This window comes from Ranitomeya variabilis, chromosome 2 (assembly GCF_051348905.1).
Source record: "Ranitomeya variabilis isolate aRanVar5 chromosome 2, aRanVar5.hap1, whole genome shotgun sequence".
Classification (NCBI taxonomy): domain Eukaryota; kingdom Metazoa; phylum Chordata; class Amphibia; order Anura; family Dendrobatidae; genus Ranitomeya; species Ranitomeya variabilis.
Window position 1 is genome coordinate 364,633,598 of NC_135233.1, and position 22,673 is coordinate 364,656,270.

General features: G+C 43.8%; 1 protein-coding gene across 1 annotated transcript in view; it reads right to left on the reverse strand.

Moving 5' to 3' along the window:
• Window positions 1–12,195, reverse strand: part of CCER2 (coiled-coil glutamate rich protein 2) — an 18,225-nt gene extending 6,030 nt beyond the window's left edge. Inside the window, exons 1-5 of the mRNA XM_077285809.1 lie at window positions 11,990–12,195; window positions 10,858–10,901; window positions 4,800–4,893; window positions 4,338–4,406; window positions 393–1,132 (exon numbers count right to left, since the gene is read on the reverse strand). Coding sequence (XP_077141924.1) covers window positions 393–1,132; window positions 4,338–4,406; window positions 4,800–4,893; window positions 10,858–10,901; window positions 11,990–12,035 — 993 coding nt within the window. The 5' untranslated portion in view covers window positions 12,036–12,195. The remainder of the gene's footprint in view (window positions 1–392; window positions 1,133–4,337; window positions 4,407–4,799; window positions 4,894–10,857; window positions 10,902–11,989) is intronic.
• Between the last annotated feature and the right edge of the window lie 10,478 nt (window positions 12,196–22,673).

Genomic DNA, 22,673 nt, shown 5'->3' on the forward strand with positions numbered 1-22,673 from the left:
GCAGCCATATTGGCAAGGAACACATTCACAGTTGCTGGATATTATTGTCTCTGGCTCTCTGCCACTTTGCCCTCTGCAAACTCTCACCGCCACCGCTCCCACTCTTGACTTAGTACTGACGCTGCTATAATACCCAGGACTGGCCGGTCTGGCAAAGCAGGAAAGTCAGATCAGAAATTCGGAATATCAATTAACAATTACTTCACTCCACTGGTAATCAAAAATATCAGTACTCGCCATTGGACAATACAATCTTTTCTACTTGCACTAGCCTGTCAGTGTAAATCGCAATTGGTTATGGGACAGTGGTTTATTGGGATAGTGGCAACCTTAAATATTGGACAATACAACCTACTGATGTCATCATGAGATGAATGTCCTCCTCTTCTTACCTTAGCCCTGTGTTCTTCATGTTCTTCCATCTCCTCCAACTCCCTCTCCTCCTCTTCCTCTCTGTGGTCATGGTTTCCATTATAATGATGCCTCTCTCTTCCCATCTCACCTTCCCCTTGGTCATAATAGGACCTCTCCCTTTCCATTTCGCCTTCTTCTGGGTGGTGGATATGCCTCTTGTCTTCCCCATGGTAGCCATGCATATGGGTTTTGGCATTGAAGTATTTCAGGCCTCGGTCTTCAGACTCAAACTGGGCTGTTTCTTCCTGACTGGGGTCTTCTGCCACCCTTTTTCTTTCTTCCCATCCTTCATGGTTCCTGTGGTACCACCCATCTTTGTCCTCATGGTAGCCCCTCTGATGCTCATGTTCCTCTGAGTTTTCTTCATCACTCTCATCACTAAAGTGTTTTTTATCTTTTCTGGCGGCCATGTTACTCCTGACTTCTTTTCCATCTTTTTTCATCATATCTTCACTTCTCTTATTTTGGGCGTTCCTTTTTTCCTCTTCTTCCAGCAGCTCGTTAACCTTCTCCTCAGCGGAAGTGCCACCATGTTCCCCATGTTCCTTCTCCTTCACGTGCACCTTCTCTATTTTCTCAAACTCTTTGGATTCCTCACTTGAAGATCCTCTTTTTGACTCCTCAGCTTTTTTGGATGGAGGAACTGGAGGCTCATTGGCTCTCTTTTTAAGTTCTTCTTCTTCCATAGTGTCTCTTTCTGCATGGAGATGTGACTTTTCTATGGGCATAATTAATGTAAAAAAAAGTTTAGTTTTTCAAAACTCACGTGAAAAAAATCTTGACTATTGTCAAGAAATAGTGTTATCAATACTGACATACCCAACTGTGTGCCAACGATGGTGTGAGGCAGAACCTTGAAGACTATAAATGGATTATAAATGGAAAGAAAACCAACGATGTGTCTACAGATGGACCATATAAGATGCCTGTGGTTCTACACTTAATGCAAGAACCCCCAATAATGGGGAACATAAAGGTTTGCTTTAACCCCATGTATTCTGTCGAGAAGAGTTGAGAAGTGGAAGTGTTGACATAGTAATTAGGAAGGAGATGATAAACGGTAGGGAAATAATGCTAAATGGGTTAAGAATTAATTCGGACAAGAAGGTAACAGTCAATAGTACTAAAGTAACAGGAGAAATAGTGAAGTCATCATTGATCGGGTCATAGGATATGTGCAAAAATATAGTTGATCTCAGGAGTGGACACAGACAGAAGAGGACCACTGTGCAAAAACACTACAGTCCAAAAATGTGTCTGTGGAAGAAGCTACTTACCGCTTTTGGAGATGAAAGTGGGCCCCCTTACATCTTTGCCCCAGTGTTATGTCCACCCTTGATTGACCTGATAATGTCACCACATGGCTGTAGGCTTAGACTGGCCCGCCAGCATGCTAGAGGTTCCTCCACTTGGCCAAGACGTAATAATGTACCCCAAAAGTCCAAGAGGAGACAATCCAATGGTACTTGTTGCTACCCAAACCTACCGATTTCATTGGATATGGCAGTTTACCTGATGTCTAAGGGTGGAAAGTGAATATGTTTAGGTCACTTTTACATCACTATTACTGTCTATGTGTTAAAGAGCTTTAAAGGGTTTGGATGCAGTCCTAGGAGACCTCAGAGTGTTACACATTCATGGCAATTGGAGGCTTTGATTTTGTCTGCTAGAAATTTTTGGCGAAAATGAATTTCAGAAAATCCGCTCATCACTTCTACTCCCTTCTCCTCCTTATGTCTTTTACGGGTCGGGGAAATAGTTTTATGGGCAACTTGGGGTGGAAAAAAAAAAAAATTTTGTTGGGGTTTTCTTTGCTGGTATAAATTTATGTTCATTTTTTGGGGGGGTTAACAATGCCTGGTCCAGATGACATTATCAGAACCCAATTAGCCATAGAACAGTCATCAGAAAAAGTTTGTTGTGATGAACGTAAAACTTTTTTTTCCAAGGGAGCAGGAAGAAGCTGTTACATAGGTTCGGAGAATCAAGTGTTTAAGGACAAAGTGAAAAAGGCGGTGTCCAGGCTGGGAAAGGAGAAGAATAGGGCAAGGTAAACAGATAAGGCGCGATGTAGATAAGGAGCAGTTACAGGGACGGACCAGACTCATAAAACAGAGCACAGTTCAGACACAGTTCACCATACGGTCTGGTGTGGGCGCTATAAAGTGTAGTAGAGTGAAATAACACACATCATAGGCCACTGGAAAAATAAACATTACAAAGTGCAGGGGATGAAGAACAGAGTCGCGAATGAATGAGAAGCAAATATGAGATCCCTTTAAATAATGGCAGCAATCAAAGGGGTTTTCCGCTTAGGTCAATTTGTAGGTGTTAGAAGGATCCCTTTAAGTAGACAACAAAGTCTCCTCCAGCTTTGGCTTTTGTGAAAACAGCTAATTGTAAGTTTTTCATTTCCCTGCAGCACCTCCGGTGGCCAAATGAAACATTACACAGTGTCTATTCAAGTCTATGTGTGTCCTGTGTAATGGCGGACAGGACGGGTCCTCCAGAGGCAAAGACACCCGCTGTAACAATTCTGGTCATGAGGATCAAGCCCAACACTATTAACTCAGAATTATCTAGCAAATTATATCAAATTGGATTTTTTTTTTAACCTAGACAACCCCTTTTAGGTCAGACATCTGCTGCTGCGCTCTCCAATAAATGTTATTTAAAAGGGATATTCACCTTTGTGAACATATTTTTATTTGTGCTTTAATGCATGTACTTGGGGCTAAAATAATTTTTGCAGTTGGGTTTCAGGAATATTGTTGCACTATTTCTTTTTAAAGCTATTGAATTGCTGGCTGCAGGATGAGCTAACTGGGAATGCATCAGTGAGCTCGTTCTGACGGTCCGATGAGAGAGTTTATAGCGCTTTTACCTTTGTTTTACCGAGCTCCTCTCAACTGATTTATGATCACAGATCACGTGAGAGTTGAATGTGATGGTATACAAAAGCCAACAGCCATATCCAACTTTGATGTGGACTGTGGTCATAAAATACACTGAGAGGAACTCAGAGAAAGACAAAAAAAAAGTTATAAATGCTCCCATAAGATCATAAGAATGAGCTCACTGATGGATTGTCAGTTAACTCATTCTCCAGCCAGCAATAGACAATATTACATAAAGGCTATAGAAGACAACATTTTTTATGGAACCCAATTGAAAAAAAATTTTTTTAGCTTCAAACACACACATTTAAGTAAAAAAAATAAATATATAAAATTGTCCCGAAAGTTGGACAACCCTAACATAATACACTAAGCCATAAATATAGCCTCTGTGGTGTTGCCGTCTCATCAGCCATACTTGACTTAGTTTTCCTAACCCACCAATATGTAAAATTTAAAGCGAATCTGTCAGCAGCAGTTTTATATATATATATGTAATCCGAGAGCAGCATGATGTGGGGCCTGATTCCAGCGATATGTCACTTGCTGGACTGCTTGGTGCGGTTTTGATAGAATCCCTGCTTTCTCTGTTGTAAATGTGTCAGTGGATAGAATGTTAAGGTCGTGTAGCCCCGCCGTCACTCATGATTGGTAGCTTCCTGTGTATACTGTTGGCAAGCTGCCAATCAGTGGTGGGGGCGGGGTTACACATATTAGCCTGACTACTGTGAACGTGAAACCTAGTCCAGCAGTGATAATAGTAAAACACGGATTGTACTGAAATTGCAACACACATCCAAATAAGTGACACATCCCTAGAATCGGGCTCACTTGCTCTATATTATGCTGCTCTCAGATTTAATAGCAAAAACCTGCTGACAAATTCCCTTTAAGATCTAAGCCTGGTATAAATTCTTACTTTCTAGAATGATGTGACCCGCCGTCATTTTAATAATTTGCAGAAGAATTTTCTGCCATCATTTTTTTCATAGTTTTTTTGTTCCTTTTTGCTATATCATCAGTTACCTCGCTGAGTGAGATCCTCCAGTTCTCTGAGCATATGTTGGTGCCGCAACATGGCGATCAGACGCTCATCTGCAAAAGCCCAAACATCCTTACTTTAACAGAAGGTCCATAAACCCCCCACATTCACAGTACGTTCTCTGTCAGTTCTTTCTATAGAATAATATGATAATTCCCTAATGGAACAGTTTACCCAAAAAAGATCATACATTTCTGGAAATATCAGGGGTGCAGCTATCGTACCCAGGTCTGGATGCTGAGAAAGACCAAAGGCTCCCATACAAGATAGCTAGGTATGATTGTTAGAAATGGCCCGTGGTGGGTGGGGGCCATTCAGATCTCTGGGAAGCTTACAATAGAAGAACATTACTAAGAGAGTCTGGCAGTGAGCGGGACAGAATAGGTAAACAAGAAACAAGGATTTGGGCAAGTGGAGACCATGTAAAATAAAAGATGTCTCCCAACCTTCTTTGAGTATTTGGATGCAGCCGCTGCTGACCCGTTCTGGCCCAGGTGAAGTTAACGACTCTGCCAGGACCTCCATGATACATCTAGTGACCTGGAGGAACATAAAGGTATAATTAATCCAGAAAAGTAATCTGGGGCTTATTTATCGACTCTAGTTCCATATTGAGCTCCATGAAGAGTAATTATTTGTACAACATATTCTTTGTTGCACAGGCTGGTTTCTTAAAGGGGACCTTTTACTGGATTTTGTACTTTAAACTGAGCCCTTCCTCCAATTGTCATTGTTCTGACGATTCTTGAACAGTTTTTCTTTTTTTTCTGTACCTTTCCGTTCCAAAGTTATGCCCCCTATAACAATGGGGCAAATTTTCTCCTTCAACTAACTGGGCGTGTACAACAGAACTTCACTGTGGCGAGGCCGGGTTTTGATTGGTCAGTGTCAGAGAAGAAAAAGCCAACGCCCACATAGAAGTTCTGTTGTACACGCCCAGTTTGCTAAAGGGAAAATTTGCACCATTATTACTGGGGGGCATAACTTTGGAACAGAGGGGCACAGAAGAAAAAGAAAAACTGTTCCAGAATCAGGAGAGCAGCGAGAATTGGAGAAGGCTATCACTTTTAATATAATAAAAAACAGTAAAAATTGCTCTGAATGACTTTAAAAAAAGCCAAAAGTAACTTATGAAGAACAATTGTAATTTTTCTTCACCCCTTACCTCTACAGGGGGCGACAATGAGCACAAGGAAAAGCTCCTCTCAATAAAAAATCTATTTTTCGACAGAATAATATAAAATCATTAATATCTAACTACACAGTATGGAATGACATTAAAATGTCTTGTCTATAGAGGAGGCTCTAGTAATAGTCGTGGGTGTATAATAAGGGACTACCTCTATAATGCCAAAATGTGGGGTGAATCTGGATAGTGAGATGACGTCACACTTCACAGCTTAGTCATAGAGCTAGGGAGAAAAAGCCATAAAACATTGAAGAAACAGTTCAAATAGTATGTAACGGCAGATTTGCTGCCACTTTTGTTTACAGGCTGTTTCTGGTATTACAGCTAATCCCTATCTAAGTGAATCAGTCAAAATGGCAATACCAGGCACGGCCTACTCACAAAAGTGGCGCTGTTTCTAAGGAAAAAAGCTGTCCATGGACAACTCCTTTAACTATGCAGCTATGTAATAGCGGAAGTGTAACCAATATACCATAGAAAACCAATTCTAATCTACTGGAGCCACAATCTCCGCTCAGTTAACGAGCTCTCGTCCCGGCAGCCCTTCTGTCGATATGTCATGTACTACCACCATTTGCTGTCTGCGGGAGGATTTAGTTACTAATTAAGCAGCTGTAAAACTTGTCACATCGACGCGGGGAGTTCAGCTTGTCGATAATATTGAACAGTGACCTTTTGTTTGATTTCAATGAGCTCCACGGCTTTATTTTGATTGTGACAATCCCCTTCTGTAACATGATAAGTGAGAGCGACTCAGAGCAAAACAGACAGCAGAACGGCAGAGATAAAGTATTCTGGATCCTAACAGTCATTAAAAAGGTATTAGAAAAAGGTGATTTATTCTCAAAACAGCGCCACATCCATCTGCAGGTTGCATCTGGTATTGCAGGTCAGCCAAGCTAGATAATGTATATTATAAATGGAAAAGATGGACAGGGTCAGTAGAGAAGAAGACTGCGCTGACTTTTGTGAGTCGCCATCCTGAAATTGACTGTAGTAATGTACAAGTCCCGTATTTATTAATGATGGACAAATCAATTTGATGTGAATTTAATTTTTAGAAATTCAAATAATTTGAGATTCGCTTAGCGTGAAACGCCAAAAATGGCAAACGACATATTACACAAAGCAGAAGATTGTCTCAGCTAGAGAAAGCTCACATGAGCTCAAAACTTTATCATAAGACTTTGCAGATATCACATCACATGGTACAGCACAGGCAATCAGGAGAGACTATGGTAGCCTGTATAAAAGCCAAGGCAGGGAATGTAGAAGCTATTGTAGGGTAAATCTGGATAGTGAATAAACTGTACAGATGATGTTTGACAGCTCAGCAGGGTAGAAGAAGATAAGTGTCTGAGGAACAGACTGTTTGTTACCACCAGTTATCGTCCATTTACCCATATATATATATATATATATATATATATATATATATATATATATATATATATATATATACACTCACTGGCCACTTTATTAGGTACACCTGTCCAACTTCTTGTTAACACTTAATTTCTAATCAGCCAATCACATGGCGGCAACTCAGTGCATTTAGGCATGTAGACATGGTCAAGACAATCTCCTCCAGTTCAAACCGAGCATCAGTATGGGGAAGAAAGGTGATTTGAGTGCCTTTGAACGTGGCATGGTTGTTGGTGCCAGAAGGGCTGGTCTGAGTATTTCAGAAACTGCTGATCTACTGGGATTTTCACGCACAACCATCTCTAGGGTTTACAGAGAATGGTCCGAAAAAGAAAAAAAATCCAGTGAGCGGCAGTTCTGTGGGCGGAAATGCCTTGTTGATGCCAGAGGTCAGAGGAGAATGGGCAGACTGGTTCGAGCTGATAGAAAGGCAACAGTGACTCAAATCGCCACCCGTTACAACCAAGGTAGGCCTAAGAGCATCTCTGAACGCACAGTGCGTCGAACTTTGAGGCAGATGGGCTACAGCAGCAGAAGACCACACCGGGTACCACTCCTTTCAGCTAAGAACAGGAAACTGAGGCTACAATTTGCACAAGCTCATCGAAATTGGACAGTAGAAGATTGGAAAAACGTTGCTTGGTCTGATGAGTCTCGATTTCTGCTGCGACATTCGGATGGTAGGGTCAGAATTTGGCGTAAACAACATGAAAGCATGGATCCATCCTGCCTTGTATCAACGGTTCAGGCTGGTGGTGGTGATGTGCAGCCGACAAATCTGCGGCAACTGTGTGATGCCATCATGTCAATATGGACCAAAATCTCTGAGGAATGCTTCCAGCACCTTGTTGAATCTATGCCACGAAGAATTGAGGCAGTTCTGAAGGCAAAAGGGGGTCCAACCCGTTACTAGCATGGTGTACCTAATAAAGTGGCCGGTGAGTGTATATATATATATATATATATACAGTGGGTACAGAAAGTATTCGTACCCCTTTAAATCTTTCACTTTTTGTTTCATTGCAGCCATTTGGTAAATTAAAAAAAAGTTCATTTTTTCCCATTAATGTACACGCTGCACCCCATCTTGACTGAAAAAAAACAGAAATGTAATTTTAGCAAATTTATTAAAAAACAAAGAGTGAAATATCACATGGTCCTAGGTATTCAGACCCTTTGCTCAGTATTGAGGAGAAGCACCTTTTGAGCTAGTACAGCCATGAGTCTTCTTGGGAATGATGCAACACGTTTTTCACCCCTGGATTTGGGGATCCTCTGCCATTCTTCCTTGCAGATCCTCTCCAGTTCCATCAGGTTGGATGGTGAACGTTGGTGGACAGCCATTTTCAGGTCTCTCCAGAGATGCTCAGTTGGGTTTAGGTCAGGGCTCTGGCTGGGCCAGTCAAGAATGGTCACAGAGTTGTTCCGAAGCCACTCCCTTGTTATTTTAGCTGTGTGCTTAGGGTCATTGTCTTGTTGGAAGATGAACCTTCGGCCCAGTCTGAGGTCCAGAGCACTCTGGAAGAGGTTTTCACCCAGGATATCTCTGTACTTGGCCGCATTTATGTTTCCTTCAATGGCAACCAGTCGTCCTGTCCCTGCAGCTGAAAACCACCCCCATAGCATGATGCTGCCACCACCATGTTTCACTGTTGGGATTGTATTGGGCAGGTGATGAGCAGTGCCTGGTTTTCTCCACACATACCGCTTAGAATTATCACCAAAAAGGTCTATCTTCGTCTCATCAGACCAGAGAATATTATTTCTCATAGTCTGGGAGTCTTCATGTGTTTTTTAGCAAACTCTATGTAGGCTTTCAGATGTCTGGCACTGAGGAGAGGCTTCCGTTGGGCCACTCTGCCATAAAGGCCCGACTGGTGGAGGGCTGCAGTGATAGTTGACTTTGTGGAACTTTCTCCCATCTCCCTACTGCATCTCTGGAGCTCAGCCACAGTGATCTTGGTGTTCTTCTTTACCTCTCTCACCAAGGCTCTTCTCCCATGACTGCTCAGTCTGGCTGGACGGCCAGGTCTAGGAAGCCTTCTGGTGGTCCCAAACTTCTTCCATTTAAGGATTATGGAGGCCACTGCGCTCTTAGGAACCTTGAGTACTGCAGAAATTCTTTTGTAACCGTGGCCAGATCTGTGCCTTGCCACAATTCTGTCTCTGAGCTCCCTGGCCAGTTCCTTTGACCTCATGATTCTCATTTGGTCTGACATGCACTGTGAGGTCTTATATAGACAGGTGTGCGCCTTTCCAAATCAAGTCCTATCAGATTAATTAAACACAGCTGGACTCCAATGAAGGAGTAGAACCATCTCAAGGAGGATCACAAGGAAATGGACAGCATGTGACTTAAATATGAGTGTCTGAGCAAAGGGTCGGAATACTTATGCTCATGTGATATTTCCGTTTTTCTTTTTTAATAAGTTTGCAAAAATTACTACATTTCTGCTTGTTTTTTTCAGTCAAGATGGGGAGCAGAGTGTACATTAATGTGAAAAAAATGAACTTTTTGGAATTTACCAAATGGCTGCATTGAAACAAAGAGTGAGAAAAATTAAAGGGGTCTGAATAATTTCCGTTCCCACATATATGTTTTGGTCACTTTGACGTTACTAAGGCTGTGCTTGCAGTAAAGAGCTTGTAAGGAAATGGATACAGTCCTAGGAGTATTCAGAGTGTTGCATACATCTTTTTAGATCAATTGGGGATACTTGTAAATCAATTTGCCATAAGTTTAAATTTTTTGAAACATTTTCATATTTTGACAAAATATACAAATAAAAATAGACACCAAATGGAGACTTTAGTTTCCGTTTTGTATCCGGCCCGTCTATTTTTGTTCTGTTTTCAACAGATTCGTGTTTACTAGAGGGATCTATGAAGATCTCTATCATTCTGGGCATGTGCAGAACTGTCACTCCAGCTCTAGTCCCTGCCCAGCACCACCTTCTCCTTCTTGACTGACAGCTCCTTTGCCTGATGTCACACAGAACAGAAGCTGTCAGTCAAGCAGGAGGAGGCGGCTCTGAGTGGGAAATAGAGCTGGAGTGGCAGAGGATTCAGATCTACCATAGCACTTCAGCCTCATTTGCATATCAATTCAAACACTAATTTCTCAGTAATGAAGGAACGGACTGGCCATATAAAGGTATTGCTGGACATGTCTATGAAAGAGCAATATCAAAAATTTTGGGGGTGATGAAATCCTGCTGTCAGATTCCTTTTATTGTAAAATAATGGAAGCCTCCGTTCAGTCGCCTGTTTTTGTGGATGGAAAAAAAGAGTTTTGCAGACTATGGGCTTTTCTTTTGTCCATCCAAAAAAACAAATATCAGATAGAATGGATGCAAAATGATCACATTTTAGAAAGATGAAATCCATTTAATAGGTGGGTCCAGTATGGGAACTCTTTATTTCTCCTAAAAAGTATCATAAAACTGGAAATAAAAACTGACGTGTGAACAGACTTATAGAGCAGGAAAAGCTGAGAAGTTGATATATATTTTTTGTATATAAGATTAAGTATAACTGGTAATAAAATCACTTAAATCCATGATCTTTCTATGCTCAAGTGTCCAGTGGGCGGTCCTATTCAGTGATTGAGACCTCCCACTGGACTCCTGAGCCTATAAAGCTCATAGATTTAAGCGAATTTATTACAAGTTATATTGAATCTTTTCCTACAAACCTATATATCGATCTGCTCAGCTCCTCCTGCTCTATCACCTGGTGCCCACAAATTAGATGCCACGTTTAACGTGACAGGTATGATATATTACAAGTAAAGTATTGTGACAGATGGTGTTCATATTTTACACATATAATAAATAAATAAGTCATGTGTTACCAAATAGTGGATATAGATATGTATCCATAACGCTCACCTTTTCTTCTTCGGACAGCTGGCTGGACAGGGGCATGGTGGAAACTAAAGAACGAAACAGAAAGATTAATTCTTCAATATCGATGACACTTCTGGGGCTTCTACAAGGCTCTATGGTAGTGACCACTCTGGAGATCAAGTCAATGATGGAGAAGAACCTTGACTTCATCATCCAAAATTTTTGTAGAACTGATCAGATTAGACCTTTATCTTTTACTGCTTAAAGACCCAACTTATAAGAAAGCACAGAGACTTAAAGGGGATCTATCACTTACCAAAAATATGCCGTTTTTTAATCTGGTGTAAATGCCGCTGTTCTCCTGGATCCGGCGATGTTTTTCTTTTTTTCCTGGGCCTCTCTGTTCCTGAGATATGGTCTCTTCTTTCCTGTATGTAAATCTAGTCTTTCTATCCAACTGGGTGTGATCCTCCGAGAAGAACTGAGTATCACGCCCACTTGGAAAACAAGACTAGATTTCTACACAAGGAAGAAGAGGCCATATCTCAGGAACGGAAAGGCGCAGGAAAAAAAGAAAAACATCGCCGGATTCAGGAGAACAGCGGCTTTTACACCAGTTTAATACAATACATATTTCTGGTAAATGATGGATCGTTTTTAAAAGGGGAAATAAATAAAGAATCGGGAGCAAGAAGGATGGAGGCAAACATAAAGAATAAGAACATGGCATGGTCACCAGGAGTCAATATGAACTTGTGGGCACCGTAATTATTAATGTGCTTGATGTAACTCTCAGCAGACCCCTTATGTACAGCAATATATTATATTAATTGCATCATTTCACCTTATATAGGATTTTATGGAAATAACCTAATTACCGGGAAGGCAGGCAATAACCCCAGGGATGATAATACCGTTATCTGGAATAGATCATGTATAATTGATGACCTACAACCAAATCTATAAATAGGAAACATATCCTCGAAGGATAACACTTATACGGAGATCACATATTTGGAATGTAAATGGATTTTTTTAGCATAATGCATTAATAACTTGTTATGATCCGGGATCTGATACCAGTCTGGTCATGTATTACTGCAGATCCAGGTCTCACCTTGGAGGGGTCTTCCCCCGACAGAGGACATTGCACTTGGCAGACTGCAGTTCTTACCTTGCAAGCAGACAGCTGCAAGCAGTAAACACTTCACAGGTCCCATGATGGACGCGCTGATGCTGATGATGGTGGTATTCCCTCAGCCCAGGCTTATGATGAGGCAGATACAGGACGGATGCAGAGAGCCTGAGCCCCGGGCTGGACCACAGTTTGCACAGTGTGTCTGTAGCTGCAGAATATATAGCTGGCAGAGTGCACGGCGAATGTCGTCACATCGACACCCCCTCCATCTGCTGCTCTGTACCTGTGGCTCCTCTTACACCCCCTCCCAAGCAGGTGGCTCCATCCATCATAATGTAGCCATCGCTTTCTATCATCTTCCTTCTACATTGTATATGCCTTCACCTTTACCCTTGTGTCTGCAGGTTCATATATAGTATGGTGGGTAACGTGAATGATGGTATATGGAAAAAGACATAAAAATCAGGGTCAAACACTGATGACAAAAGGTTCTGCCCGGTGCAGGATGTGTCCGGGCCGCCTCTATAATGACCCTCTCATATACATGCCCATGTATGAAATACTGACATACACATTACACCACCATGCACACATATACAATATGCATACATTACACACACACATATACAATATGCATACATTACACACACATATACAATATACATACATTACACACACACACACACACACACACATATACAATATGCACACATTACACACACACACACACATATACAATATGTACACATTTCACACACATACAATATGTACACATTACACACACATATACAATATGTAAACATTACACACACATATACAATATGTACACATTACACACACATATACAATATGTACACATTATACACAAACACCATATACAATATGTACACATTACACACACAATATGGATATGCAGCGCCCCCACCGCCGCAGGGCCGAGGGGTACCCGGTACCGGGCCTGTGAGTCTCTGCTCTGGGGTTGTCACGGTGGCTAGGCCCCGGTCCGTGACCCTGCCATGGGGCGCACAGTAAATGCCAGATACGATGTGTGGGTGGATGATGGTGGTGGTCGTGCCGTAGTGGTGCGGTGCAGTAAATAACGAGGACACCAGGTTGCAGTCTCTTTACCTCTTTACTGAAGATCTCTGGGTCCTCAGTCCAGAATACGGTTCACCAGGCTGCGCAAGTCCGGCCGGTCCAATGGCACCTCCAGAGTTCTCTTCACAGGTGGAAATCTGTGCCTTCCTGCTTGCGCTATGTGTTGTGGTCCTTCCCTGCTGTGCTTACAGAAAGTCCCCACAACTGTTGTGTCTGTTTCTTAAGTTCCCTCACAACTCGATTAGATGATGTTCTGCTAATCCTCCGTCCCTCCCTGATGTTCTGGTTGGGACGGCACCCGTTTGACGGGTAGGCTCGGAGCTCTTCCGGGACCCTAGAGTCGCCCCTCTCCACAAGTTGCCCCCCAAGACTGCATAGGTGATTTAAGTTAGACAGCCCGCCTTAGACTGACTGTCCTGCCGCTGTTTAGAGTATTGCTTGAAGCTGGATATTATGATACTCTCTCGGCGTTCCGGCCACCGGTCATGCGCCTCAGTAGGATGTTGCCTCGGTCTTACAGCACGACTCCTACTGGTATTCTCCTATTGCTTTGATCTCGTTTCTCACTCAGCACAATCTATCTCGCTTCTAATCCTTCCTTGGGCACCGCCGCTATGCTGAGCAGGCACGGTCCCGTTACGTTCACTCAAGTTGCCAAGCCTCTGTCAGGATCCCACCCCTGACAGAGACCCTACTGTATCTTCCCCCACAACACCCTCTGCCACAAGGTGTTGCCTGGTTCCAACCCAGTCAGCTTCTGATCTAACTGCCTGCCTGACCCCCAGTTTACCCACTATGGTGGGGAGTGGCCTAGTGAATAGAACCCTTAGCTCCCCCCGGGGGCCCAGCTGTGAAATGTATTGGTGTCTGTGATACCTGATCAGATGAACTCCTTCAGTGCCATCAGACGTGCCATAGCTCCCCTCAGCGGCGGAGCCACAGTACTGCAACGACCAGGACTCTGGGGCGCTGCACTCCCCCCTGGTTAAACACAGTACTCCGGGACTGGGAAGAAAACAACAATACAAGTTAGCAAAAAGACATACAGTTTTGTTGAGTGCAATAACAATAAGTAAGCTTGAACAGAGCTTCCCTTTATGGGAGGTGAGGACGCTTGAACGTTACAAACATGGTTAACAGTATAAATTACAGGCTATACATAACTCCTGTTACCCAACCGGGTATTCTACTTAGTGCAAACTTTCGAATAATAAGTTAACGTTGTCCTTAAGGATGTACACTCTGAATCCGCTAAAGACCTTCTTATAATCACATTATAAGGCAATTTAACTTTTACATTCTCCTTCTTTAGATCTGCAGGACCGCCTGTCCTATCGGCACCAGACCTTCTGCCTCTCCTTTCTTACAGGACCGCTCCTTTCAGCCCGAGCCTTCTGTCTTTCAACTACTATACACAGTATAGAACATAACATTACTTTCAATTTAAGAGCACTGAGCCATCTCTACATGATTCCTATGAGGACGCAGGGTTTACCTTCTGTCCTCATTATCTATCAACATTATTAAACATTTTCTATAGAACATCAACCTTCTCATTATTTTTCTCACTAACATACACGCTGGACACTTCGTCTACCCCTACGGGCCCACTGCGTCCTTTTTCTAGCTTTCACTTTCTTTCAGGGAACATCATCAGCATTTCTTTACAATTAACTAGTTGGATACATATAACTTTCTCTCACAAACATTATCATCACTTCTTCTTTATCAAAGCATTATTGCTATCTCTCAGTCTTAAAGCAATACGATTCTCTCAAGTGCAACATATGAACATCCCCTTTAAGAGGGGACCAAGTCTCTATGAGGTAGCATATCTTCTCAAGCTACCAGTCCTTACTCAGCAAAGGTTCCAGTGTGGTATCTTCACAAAGAGTCCTTTTTGAAGTAAAACCAGTAGGGAGCGCCTTTAATAAGGTGCAAACTATGTACAAAAAGTTTGTATCATGCACTGTTCATGATTGCGGCAGTTCTTAAAACTTGTGCAAAACTCAGAAAAAAATAAACAAAACACAATAGGGATCCCGGGTCAACAAAGGGATCCCTTTTAAAAGTTAACCCTGAACGGGTTTGAGCAGCAGAAATTCAGGAAAACACACAAACAGTTAAGAACTATGCACACATTTTAAGAGTAGTATCATCTTACTCATGTTTCGGTACAGAAGGTGGTTTCCTCCCGGGCCTCACCAGACCAACGGGCCGCGCTGCCGATCCAGGAAGTGGTTCTGGTCCCAGCAACGACAGGATCCCTCGCCGCGATGCTCTCTTCACCGAGGATCCTGCACGCCCCCAAGGCACATGGTGGGTCCGGGTTCTCTGCTGCTCCGCCGGGTCAGGTTCCATTGCCTTTTTGGCGGGAGGCTCATCTTCGGATGTTTCGGCGGCGGCCTGGAGCGCAACGCATCGCTGGACGCCCCGCGCCATCCAGCCAGCTTCGCCTGTTGCCCTCCTCCACCTGGTGTAAGTTACGGCATCACCGGGCTCCAGGTCGCGAGCAAACCTTCTTCCGCAGGGCTCGACCTCCTCCCGATCCACGTGGATTTGTAGCGGCTCCCCGATCTCCTGTATAACCCCTCTTCCATGTCGGGGGTTGAAGGAGACCACTACACCCCAGTGGGACGGTGTGACCTCCGCGACAGTGGTCAGATCAACCTGGATTGCCGGTTGTGGTCGGTCTCGCCATGCAGCCACCAAGCGCCGCAGGTGTTCGGCCTCTGGCACAATCTTCAGGCCCTGCGTCTGCAGCGCACCTTCAGCCGCGGCCGGGTTGGGAAGAGCAGGGGACACCGGAGTCAAACGGACCTCCGTGGGCTGGCCCAGCCGAGCAAGCACGCGGGCCTCAGCCTCCAAGCGGCGTGCTATCTGGCAGGCCTCGGCTGCCGCTACACACTCCGCAGATGGTGGCAAGGGGGGTCGGCCCATCGGTAGCTCCGTGAGGGTCAGTCCCCGCAACGTTGGCGCATCTGGGGCTGTGTCAGGTGGCGCAGCCTCATGCTGGATCGGGTCAGTCCCACGCGGTGTTCCCGGTGTCGCCATCTTTTCTCCTTCTCCAGTGTCCTCTTCCCGCGGTCTCTTTCGTGGGCGGCCCCGTCTCCATGGTCTCCACCCTCCAAACAGGATCAGGAGGCGGACCTCAGCTGCTGACGGACACGTCCTCAGGACACAAAAATATTTAGACTGGGCGGCCATTATCCTTCGCGCTCACCAGCTTGTCTACGCCTATTCCACGCCCCTCTTCTTCTCCTGCGCTCTCCTCAGCGCTGCAATGGCGGCGGATTTTGGCGGTAAATGGCGCAGCACAGTCTTTGCAATAAAGTACAGTCCAAGCACAATAAATCACAGTTCCAAGGCACACATGACCTGATTCTTCAGGCTTAAGTAAATCCTGTTCGTGACGCCAAGTTTGCAGCGCCCCCACCGCCGCAGGGCCGAGGGGTACCCGGTACCGGGCCTGTGAGTCTCTGCTCTGGGGTTGTCACGGTGGCTAGGCCCCGGTCCGTGACCCTGCCGTGGGGCGCACAGTAAATGCCAGATACGATGTGTGGGTGGATGATGGTGGTGGTCGTGCCGTAGTGGTGCGGTGCAGTAAATAACGAGGACACCAGGTTGCAGTCTCTTTACCTCTTTACTGAAGATCTCTGGGTCCTCAGTCCAGAATACGGTTCACCAGGCTGCGCAAGTCCGGCCGGTCCAATGGCACCTCCAGAGTTCTCTTCACAGGTGGAAATCTGTGCCTTCCTGCTTGCGCTATGTGTTGTGGTCCTTCCCTGCTGTGCTTACAGAAAGTCCCCACAACTGTTGTGTCTGTTTCTTAAGTTCCCTCACAACTCGATTAGATGATGTTCTGCTAATCCTCCGTCCCTCCCTGATGTTCTGGTTGGGACGGCACCCGTTTGACGGGTAGGCTCGGAGCTCTTCCGGGACCCTAGAGTCGCCCCTCTCCACAAGTTGCCCCCCAAGACTGCATAGGTGATTTAAGTTAGACAGCCCGCCTTAGACTGACTGTCCTGCCGCTGTTTAGAGTATCGCTTGAAGCTGGATGTTGTAATACTCCCTCGGCGTTCCGGCCACCGGTAGTGCGCCTCAGTAGGGTGTTGCCTCGGTCTTACAGCACGACCCCTACTGGTATTCTCCTATTGCTTTGATCTCGTTTCTCACTCAGCACAATCTATCTCGCTTCTTATCCTTCCTTGGGCACCGCCGCTATCCTGAGCAGGCACGGTCCCGTTACGTTCACTCAAGTTGCCAAGCCTCTGTCAGGATCCCACCTCTGACAGAGACCCTACTGTATCTTCCCCCACAACACCCTCTGCCACAAGGTGTTGCCTGGTTCCAACCCAGTCAGCTTCTGATCTAACTGCCTGCCTGACCCCCAGTTTACCCACTATGGTGGGGAGTGGCCTAGTGAATAGAACCCTTAGCTCCCCCCGGGGGCCCAGCTGTGAAATGTATTGGTGTCTGTGATACCTGATCAGATGAACTCCTTCAGTGCCATCAGACGTGCCATAGCTCCCCTCAGCGGCGGAGCCACAGTACTGCAACGACCAGGACTCTGGGGCGCTGCAGATATAATACACAACACACACTATATACAATATGTATACATTACACACACATAGACCATATACAATATTTGTATACATTACACAGACACCATATACAATATGTACACATTACACACACACAATATGGATACATCACACACATACACACATATACAGTACTAGATGGTGGCCCGATTCTAACGCATCGGGTATTCTAGCATTTGTATGACAGAACTTGTTCAGTAAACGTAAGTGTAGCATATAGCAGCCACGTAGTATATACACAGCCCATGTAGCATATAGCACAGGCACGTAGCATATAACACAGCCCACATAGCATATAGCACAGCCACGTAGTATATAACACAGCCACACAGCATATAGCACAGCCACGTAGCATATAGCACAGCCACGTAGTATATAGCACAGCCACATACCATATAGCACAGCCACGTAGTATATAACACAGCCACATAGCATATAGTATAGCCACGTAGTATATAACAGCCACGTAGTATATAGCACAGCCACGTGGCATATAACACAGCCCACATAGCATATAGCCCAGCCACGTAGTATATAACACAGCCACGTAGTATATTGCACAGCCACGTAGCATATAACACAACCACATAGCATATAGCACAGCCACGTAGTATATAGCACAGCCACGTAATATATAGCACAGCCACGTAGCATATAGCACAGCCACGCAGTATATAACACAGCCCACATAGCATATAGCACAGCCACGTAGCATATAGCACAGCCACGTAGCATATAGCACAGCCACGTAGCATATTACAGCCCACATAGTATATAGTACAGCCACATAGCATATAGCACAGCCACGTAGCATATAGCACAGCCATGTATTATCTAACACAGCCCAAGTAGCATATAACACAGCCCACATAGTATATAGTACAGTCCACGTAGTATGTAGCACAATCCACGTAGTATATAGTACAGTTGACGTAGTATATAGTACAGTCCACGTAGTATATAACACAGCCACGTAGTATATAGCACAGTCCACATAGTATATAGTACAGTCCACGTAGTATATAGCACAGCCACATATTATATAGCACAGCCACATAGTATGTAGCACAGGCACAGCCCACGTAGTGTATAGTACAGCCACGTAGTATATAGCAGGCACCACTTAGTATATAACACAGCCCACGTAGTATATAGCAAAATCCACGTACTATAAAGTACAGTCCACATAGTATATAACACAGCCCACGTAGTGTATAGCACAGTCCACGTAGTATATAGCACAATCCATGTAGTATATAGCACAGTGCACGTCGTATATAGCACAGTGCACGTAGTATATAGCACAGCCACGTAGTATATATCACAGGCACAGCCCACGTAGTGTATAGCACAGCCACGTAGTATATAGCAGACACGTAGTATATAGCACAGCCACGGAGTATATAACACAGCCCACGTAGTATATAGCACAGCCCACGTAGTATATAGCAGTGTGGGCACCATATCCCTGTAAAAAAAATAATTAAAATAAAAAAAGTTATATAGTCTCCTTCCAGTGGCCCCTGGATCCAGCCCAGGAGTTAGCGGTGCTCTCTCCAGGTCCGTTCCCAGTGATGCTTTGTGGCAATAACCCGTGATGACGTAGCGGTCTCGCGTGATCCTATGTCATCTGGGGTCATTTCGCAAAGCATTACTGGGAACAGAGCTGCAGAGAGCATCGCGAGGATGGGGAAGGCTTCGGGGGCCGCTGGAAGGTGAGAATAGCACGATTTTTTATTTTTTTTATTATTTTTAACAGTATATCTTTTTACTATTGATGCTGCATAGGCAGCATCAATAGTAAAGCTTATCGCTGATTGTCAGCGACGAGGGATTTCCGTTACGGACAAACAGACGGAAATGGACCTTAGACAATTATATATATAGATGTGTATACATACACATACACATATATACAATATGTACACATTATACACATATACAGTATGTACACATTACACACACAAATATACACACACAAGATGGATACATTACACATACCAAATATACAATATGTATACATTACACATATGTACAAAAAGTATACATTACACACACATACACACATATACAATACGTGTATACATTATACACACAAACACACATATACAATATGTGTACACATTACACACATACACATATATACAATCTGTATACATTACACACACATATACAATATGCATACATTACACACATATACACCATATACAGTTTGCATACATTACACACACATACACCATATACAACAAGTATACATTACACACATACACACCATATACAGTATGTATACATTACACACATATACAAAAATTATACAATACACTCACCATATACAATAAGTATAAATTACACACACACACCATATACAATAAGTATATATTACACACATATTCAACATGAATGCATTGAACACATATACACCATACAGTATATATACATTACACACGCATACACACATACACAATATAGAAAAGGGGGATTTATATCCAGCTCACCAACAAGTGTGTCCACCGATAGTGCAGGGATGTGAAACCTGGGTTGGCCGCCGAGTGGAAAATAAATCCAAAGAATTCATCCAGCAATAGTTCCAGAGGAAAACAATATTTTAAAAGCAACTGTTTAATAGAAAAGTTTAAAAAAAAATCCTTGTTTTTTTAAAAAAAGGCGTGCTCAATTCACCTAGGTATGGTTGTACTGACGCGTTTCAAACTATATGTTCTTATTCATAGTATAGCACAATACCTACTATCACTAGCGCTGCTTTATATAATGACTATAAAGGATATGACATCATGGAGTGATCATTTTGTTATTGAATAATAGCGCTGTTTGCGCTTCTACGAGTCTAAGTCCGATTGTTGTCTCCGCACATTCTACCCGCCGCTATTTTTTAACCTCTGTTAATAAAGGATTGTGTCAGGAACGGTGAGTGCTGCCTTTCTCTGATCTCTTAGGCAACCATTCATTACCACTCTTAGGGTACCGTCACACAGTACCATTTTAATCGCTACGACGGCACGATCCGTGACGTCGCAGCGATCGTATGAATATCGCTCCAGCGTCGTAGACTGCGGTCACACGTTGCAATCACGGCGCTGGAGCGATGCCGAAGTCCCCGGTAACCAGGGTAAACATCGGGTAACTAAGCGCAGGGCCGCGCTTAGTAACCCGATGTTTACCCTGGTTACCAGCGTAAACGTAAAAAAAAAAAACAGTACATACTTACATTCTGGTGTCTGTCCCCGGCGTTCTGCTTCTCTCCACTGTGTAAGCGCCATAGCCGGAAAGCAGAGCGGTGACGTCAGACGTCACCGCTGTGCTCGCTTTCCGGCCGGCGCTCACACTGCAGAGAAGCTGAGACGCCGGAGGACAGACACCGGAATGTGAGTATGTACTGTTTGTTTTTTTTACGTTTATGCTGGTAACCACGGTAAACATCGGGTTACTAAGCGCGGCCCTGCGCTTAGTTACCCGATGTTTACCCTGGTTACAAGCGAACACATCGCTGGATCGCTGTCACACACAACGATCCAGCGATGTCAGCGGGTGATCAAGCGACGAAAGAAAGTTCCATACGATCTGCTACGACGTACGATTCTCAGCAGGATCCCTGATCGCTGCTGCGTGTCAGGCACTGCGATATCGTAACGATATCGCTAGAACGTCACGAATCGTACCGTCGTAGCGATCAAAATGGTACTGTGTGACGGTACCCTTAGAGTACGGTCACTGACCCAATTACAAATCCTCCTAACAGTAGCCTTGTCAATCCCATACTTGGTCATTTTTTTCAATAATGATAGTATGAGATACTTTATCAAATGCTTTGCTGAAGTCGAGATACACTATATCTACTGCATTTCTCTGATCCACCAGTCAGTGATTCCATCATAGGACATTAGATTAGTTTGGCATGACTTTGCTACATGCTGGTTAATCAACATATTCTTATCCAAGTACTTACATCCATGCTGTTTAATAATTTGTTCAATGATCTTCTCTGGTATAGGAGTAAGGCTCACTGGCCTGTAATTTCCTGGCTCCGTCTTCTTTCCTTTTTTTGAAGATAGGGACATTTGCCCTTCTCCAATCTTCTAGGACGTCTCATTTCAGATGACTGTCCGGTGTAATTGCAACCACGAGACCCAAACTCCTACAGATTAAGTAACCGCTATTGTTATCTAAGTTTGGTCTTGCGGCTGTCATATGGGTATTAAAGGGAATGTGTCATCAGAAAATGGCCTATTGCTCAGATCAGATTCTTATGTTCAATTTTTGTTTTTCATAAACATTATTCATTTCCCCTAGATTAAAAAAAATTAAACACAAATCTTGCAATTCTTACACTTGATCTAACAATAGGCTCATACTTCCAGCTCTTTTGACCAGTCATATGAACATAGGTAGCAACAGACTGACTCTAGCTTAGTGACTTTTACAGATTTTATTTCTGAACATGCTGATCTTGGCAAAGGTCATTCTGAAGGGAGTGGGAGGAGGTGAGCTGAAACATCACCTGTTGTGAATGGTGGATCCTGTGTTATCTACTGTATATAGAGGTGTTATCAGTCATTGTACAGGAGGAAGTGAGCTGTGACATCACCTATTGTGAATGGTGGATCCTGTGTTATCGACTGTATATAGAGGTGTTATCAGTCATTGTACAGAAGGAGGAGGTGAGCTGTGACATCACCTATTGTGAATGGTGGGTCCTGTGTTATCTACTGTATATAGAGGTGTTATCAGTCATTGCACAGGAGGAGGAGGTGAGCTGTGACATCTATTGTGTATGGTGGATCCTGTTATCTACTGTATATAGAGGTGTTATCAGTCATTGTACAGGAGGAGGAGGAGCCGTGATATCACCTATTATGAATGGTGAATCCTGTGTTATCTACTGTATATAGAGGTGTTATCAGTCATTATACAGGAGGAGGAGGTGAACTGTGACATCACCTATTGTGAATGGTGGATTCTGTGTGATCTACTGTATATAGGTGTTATCAGTCATTATA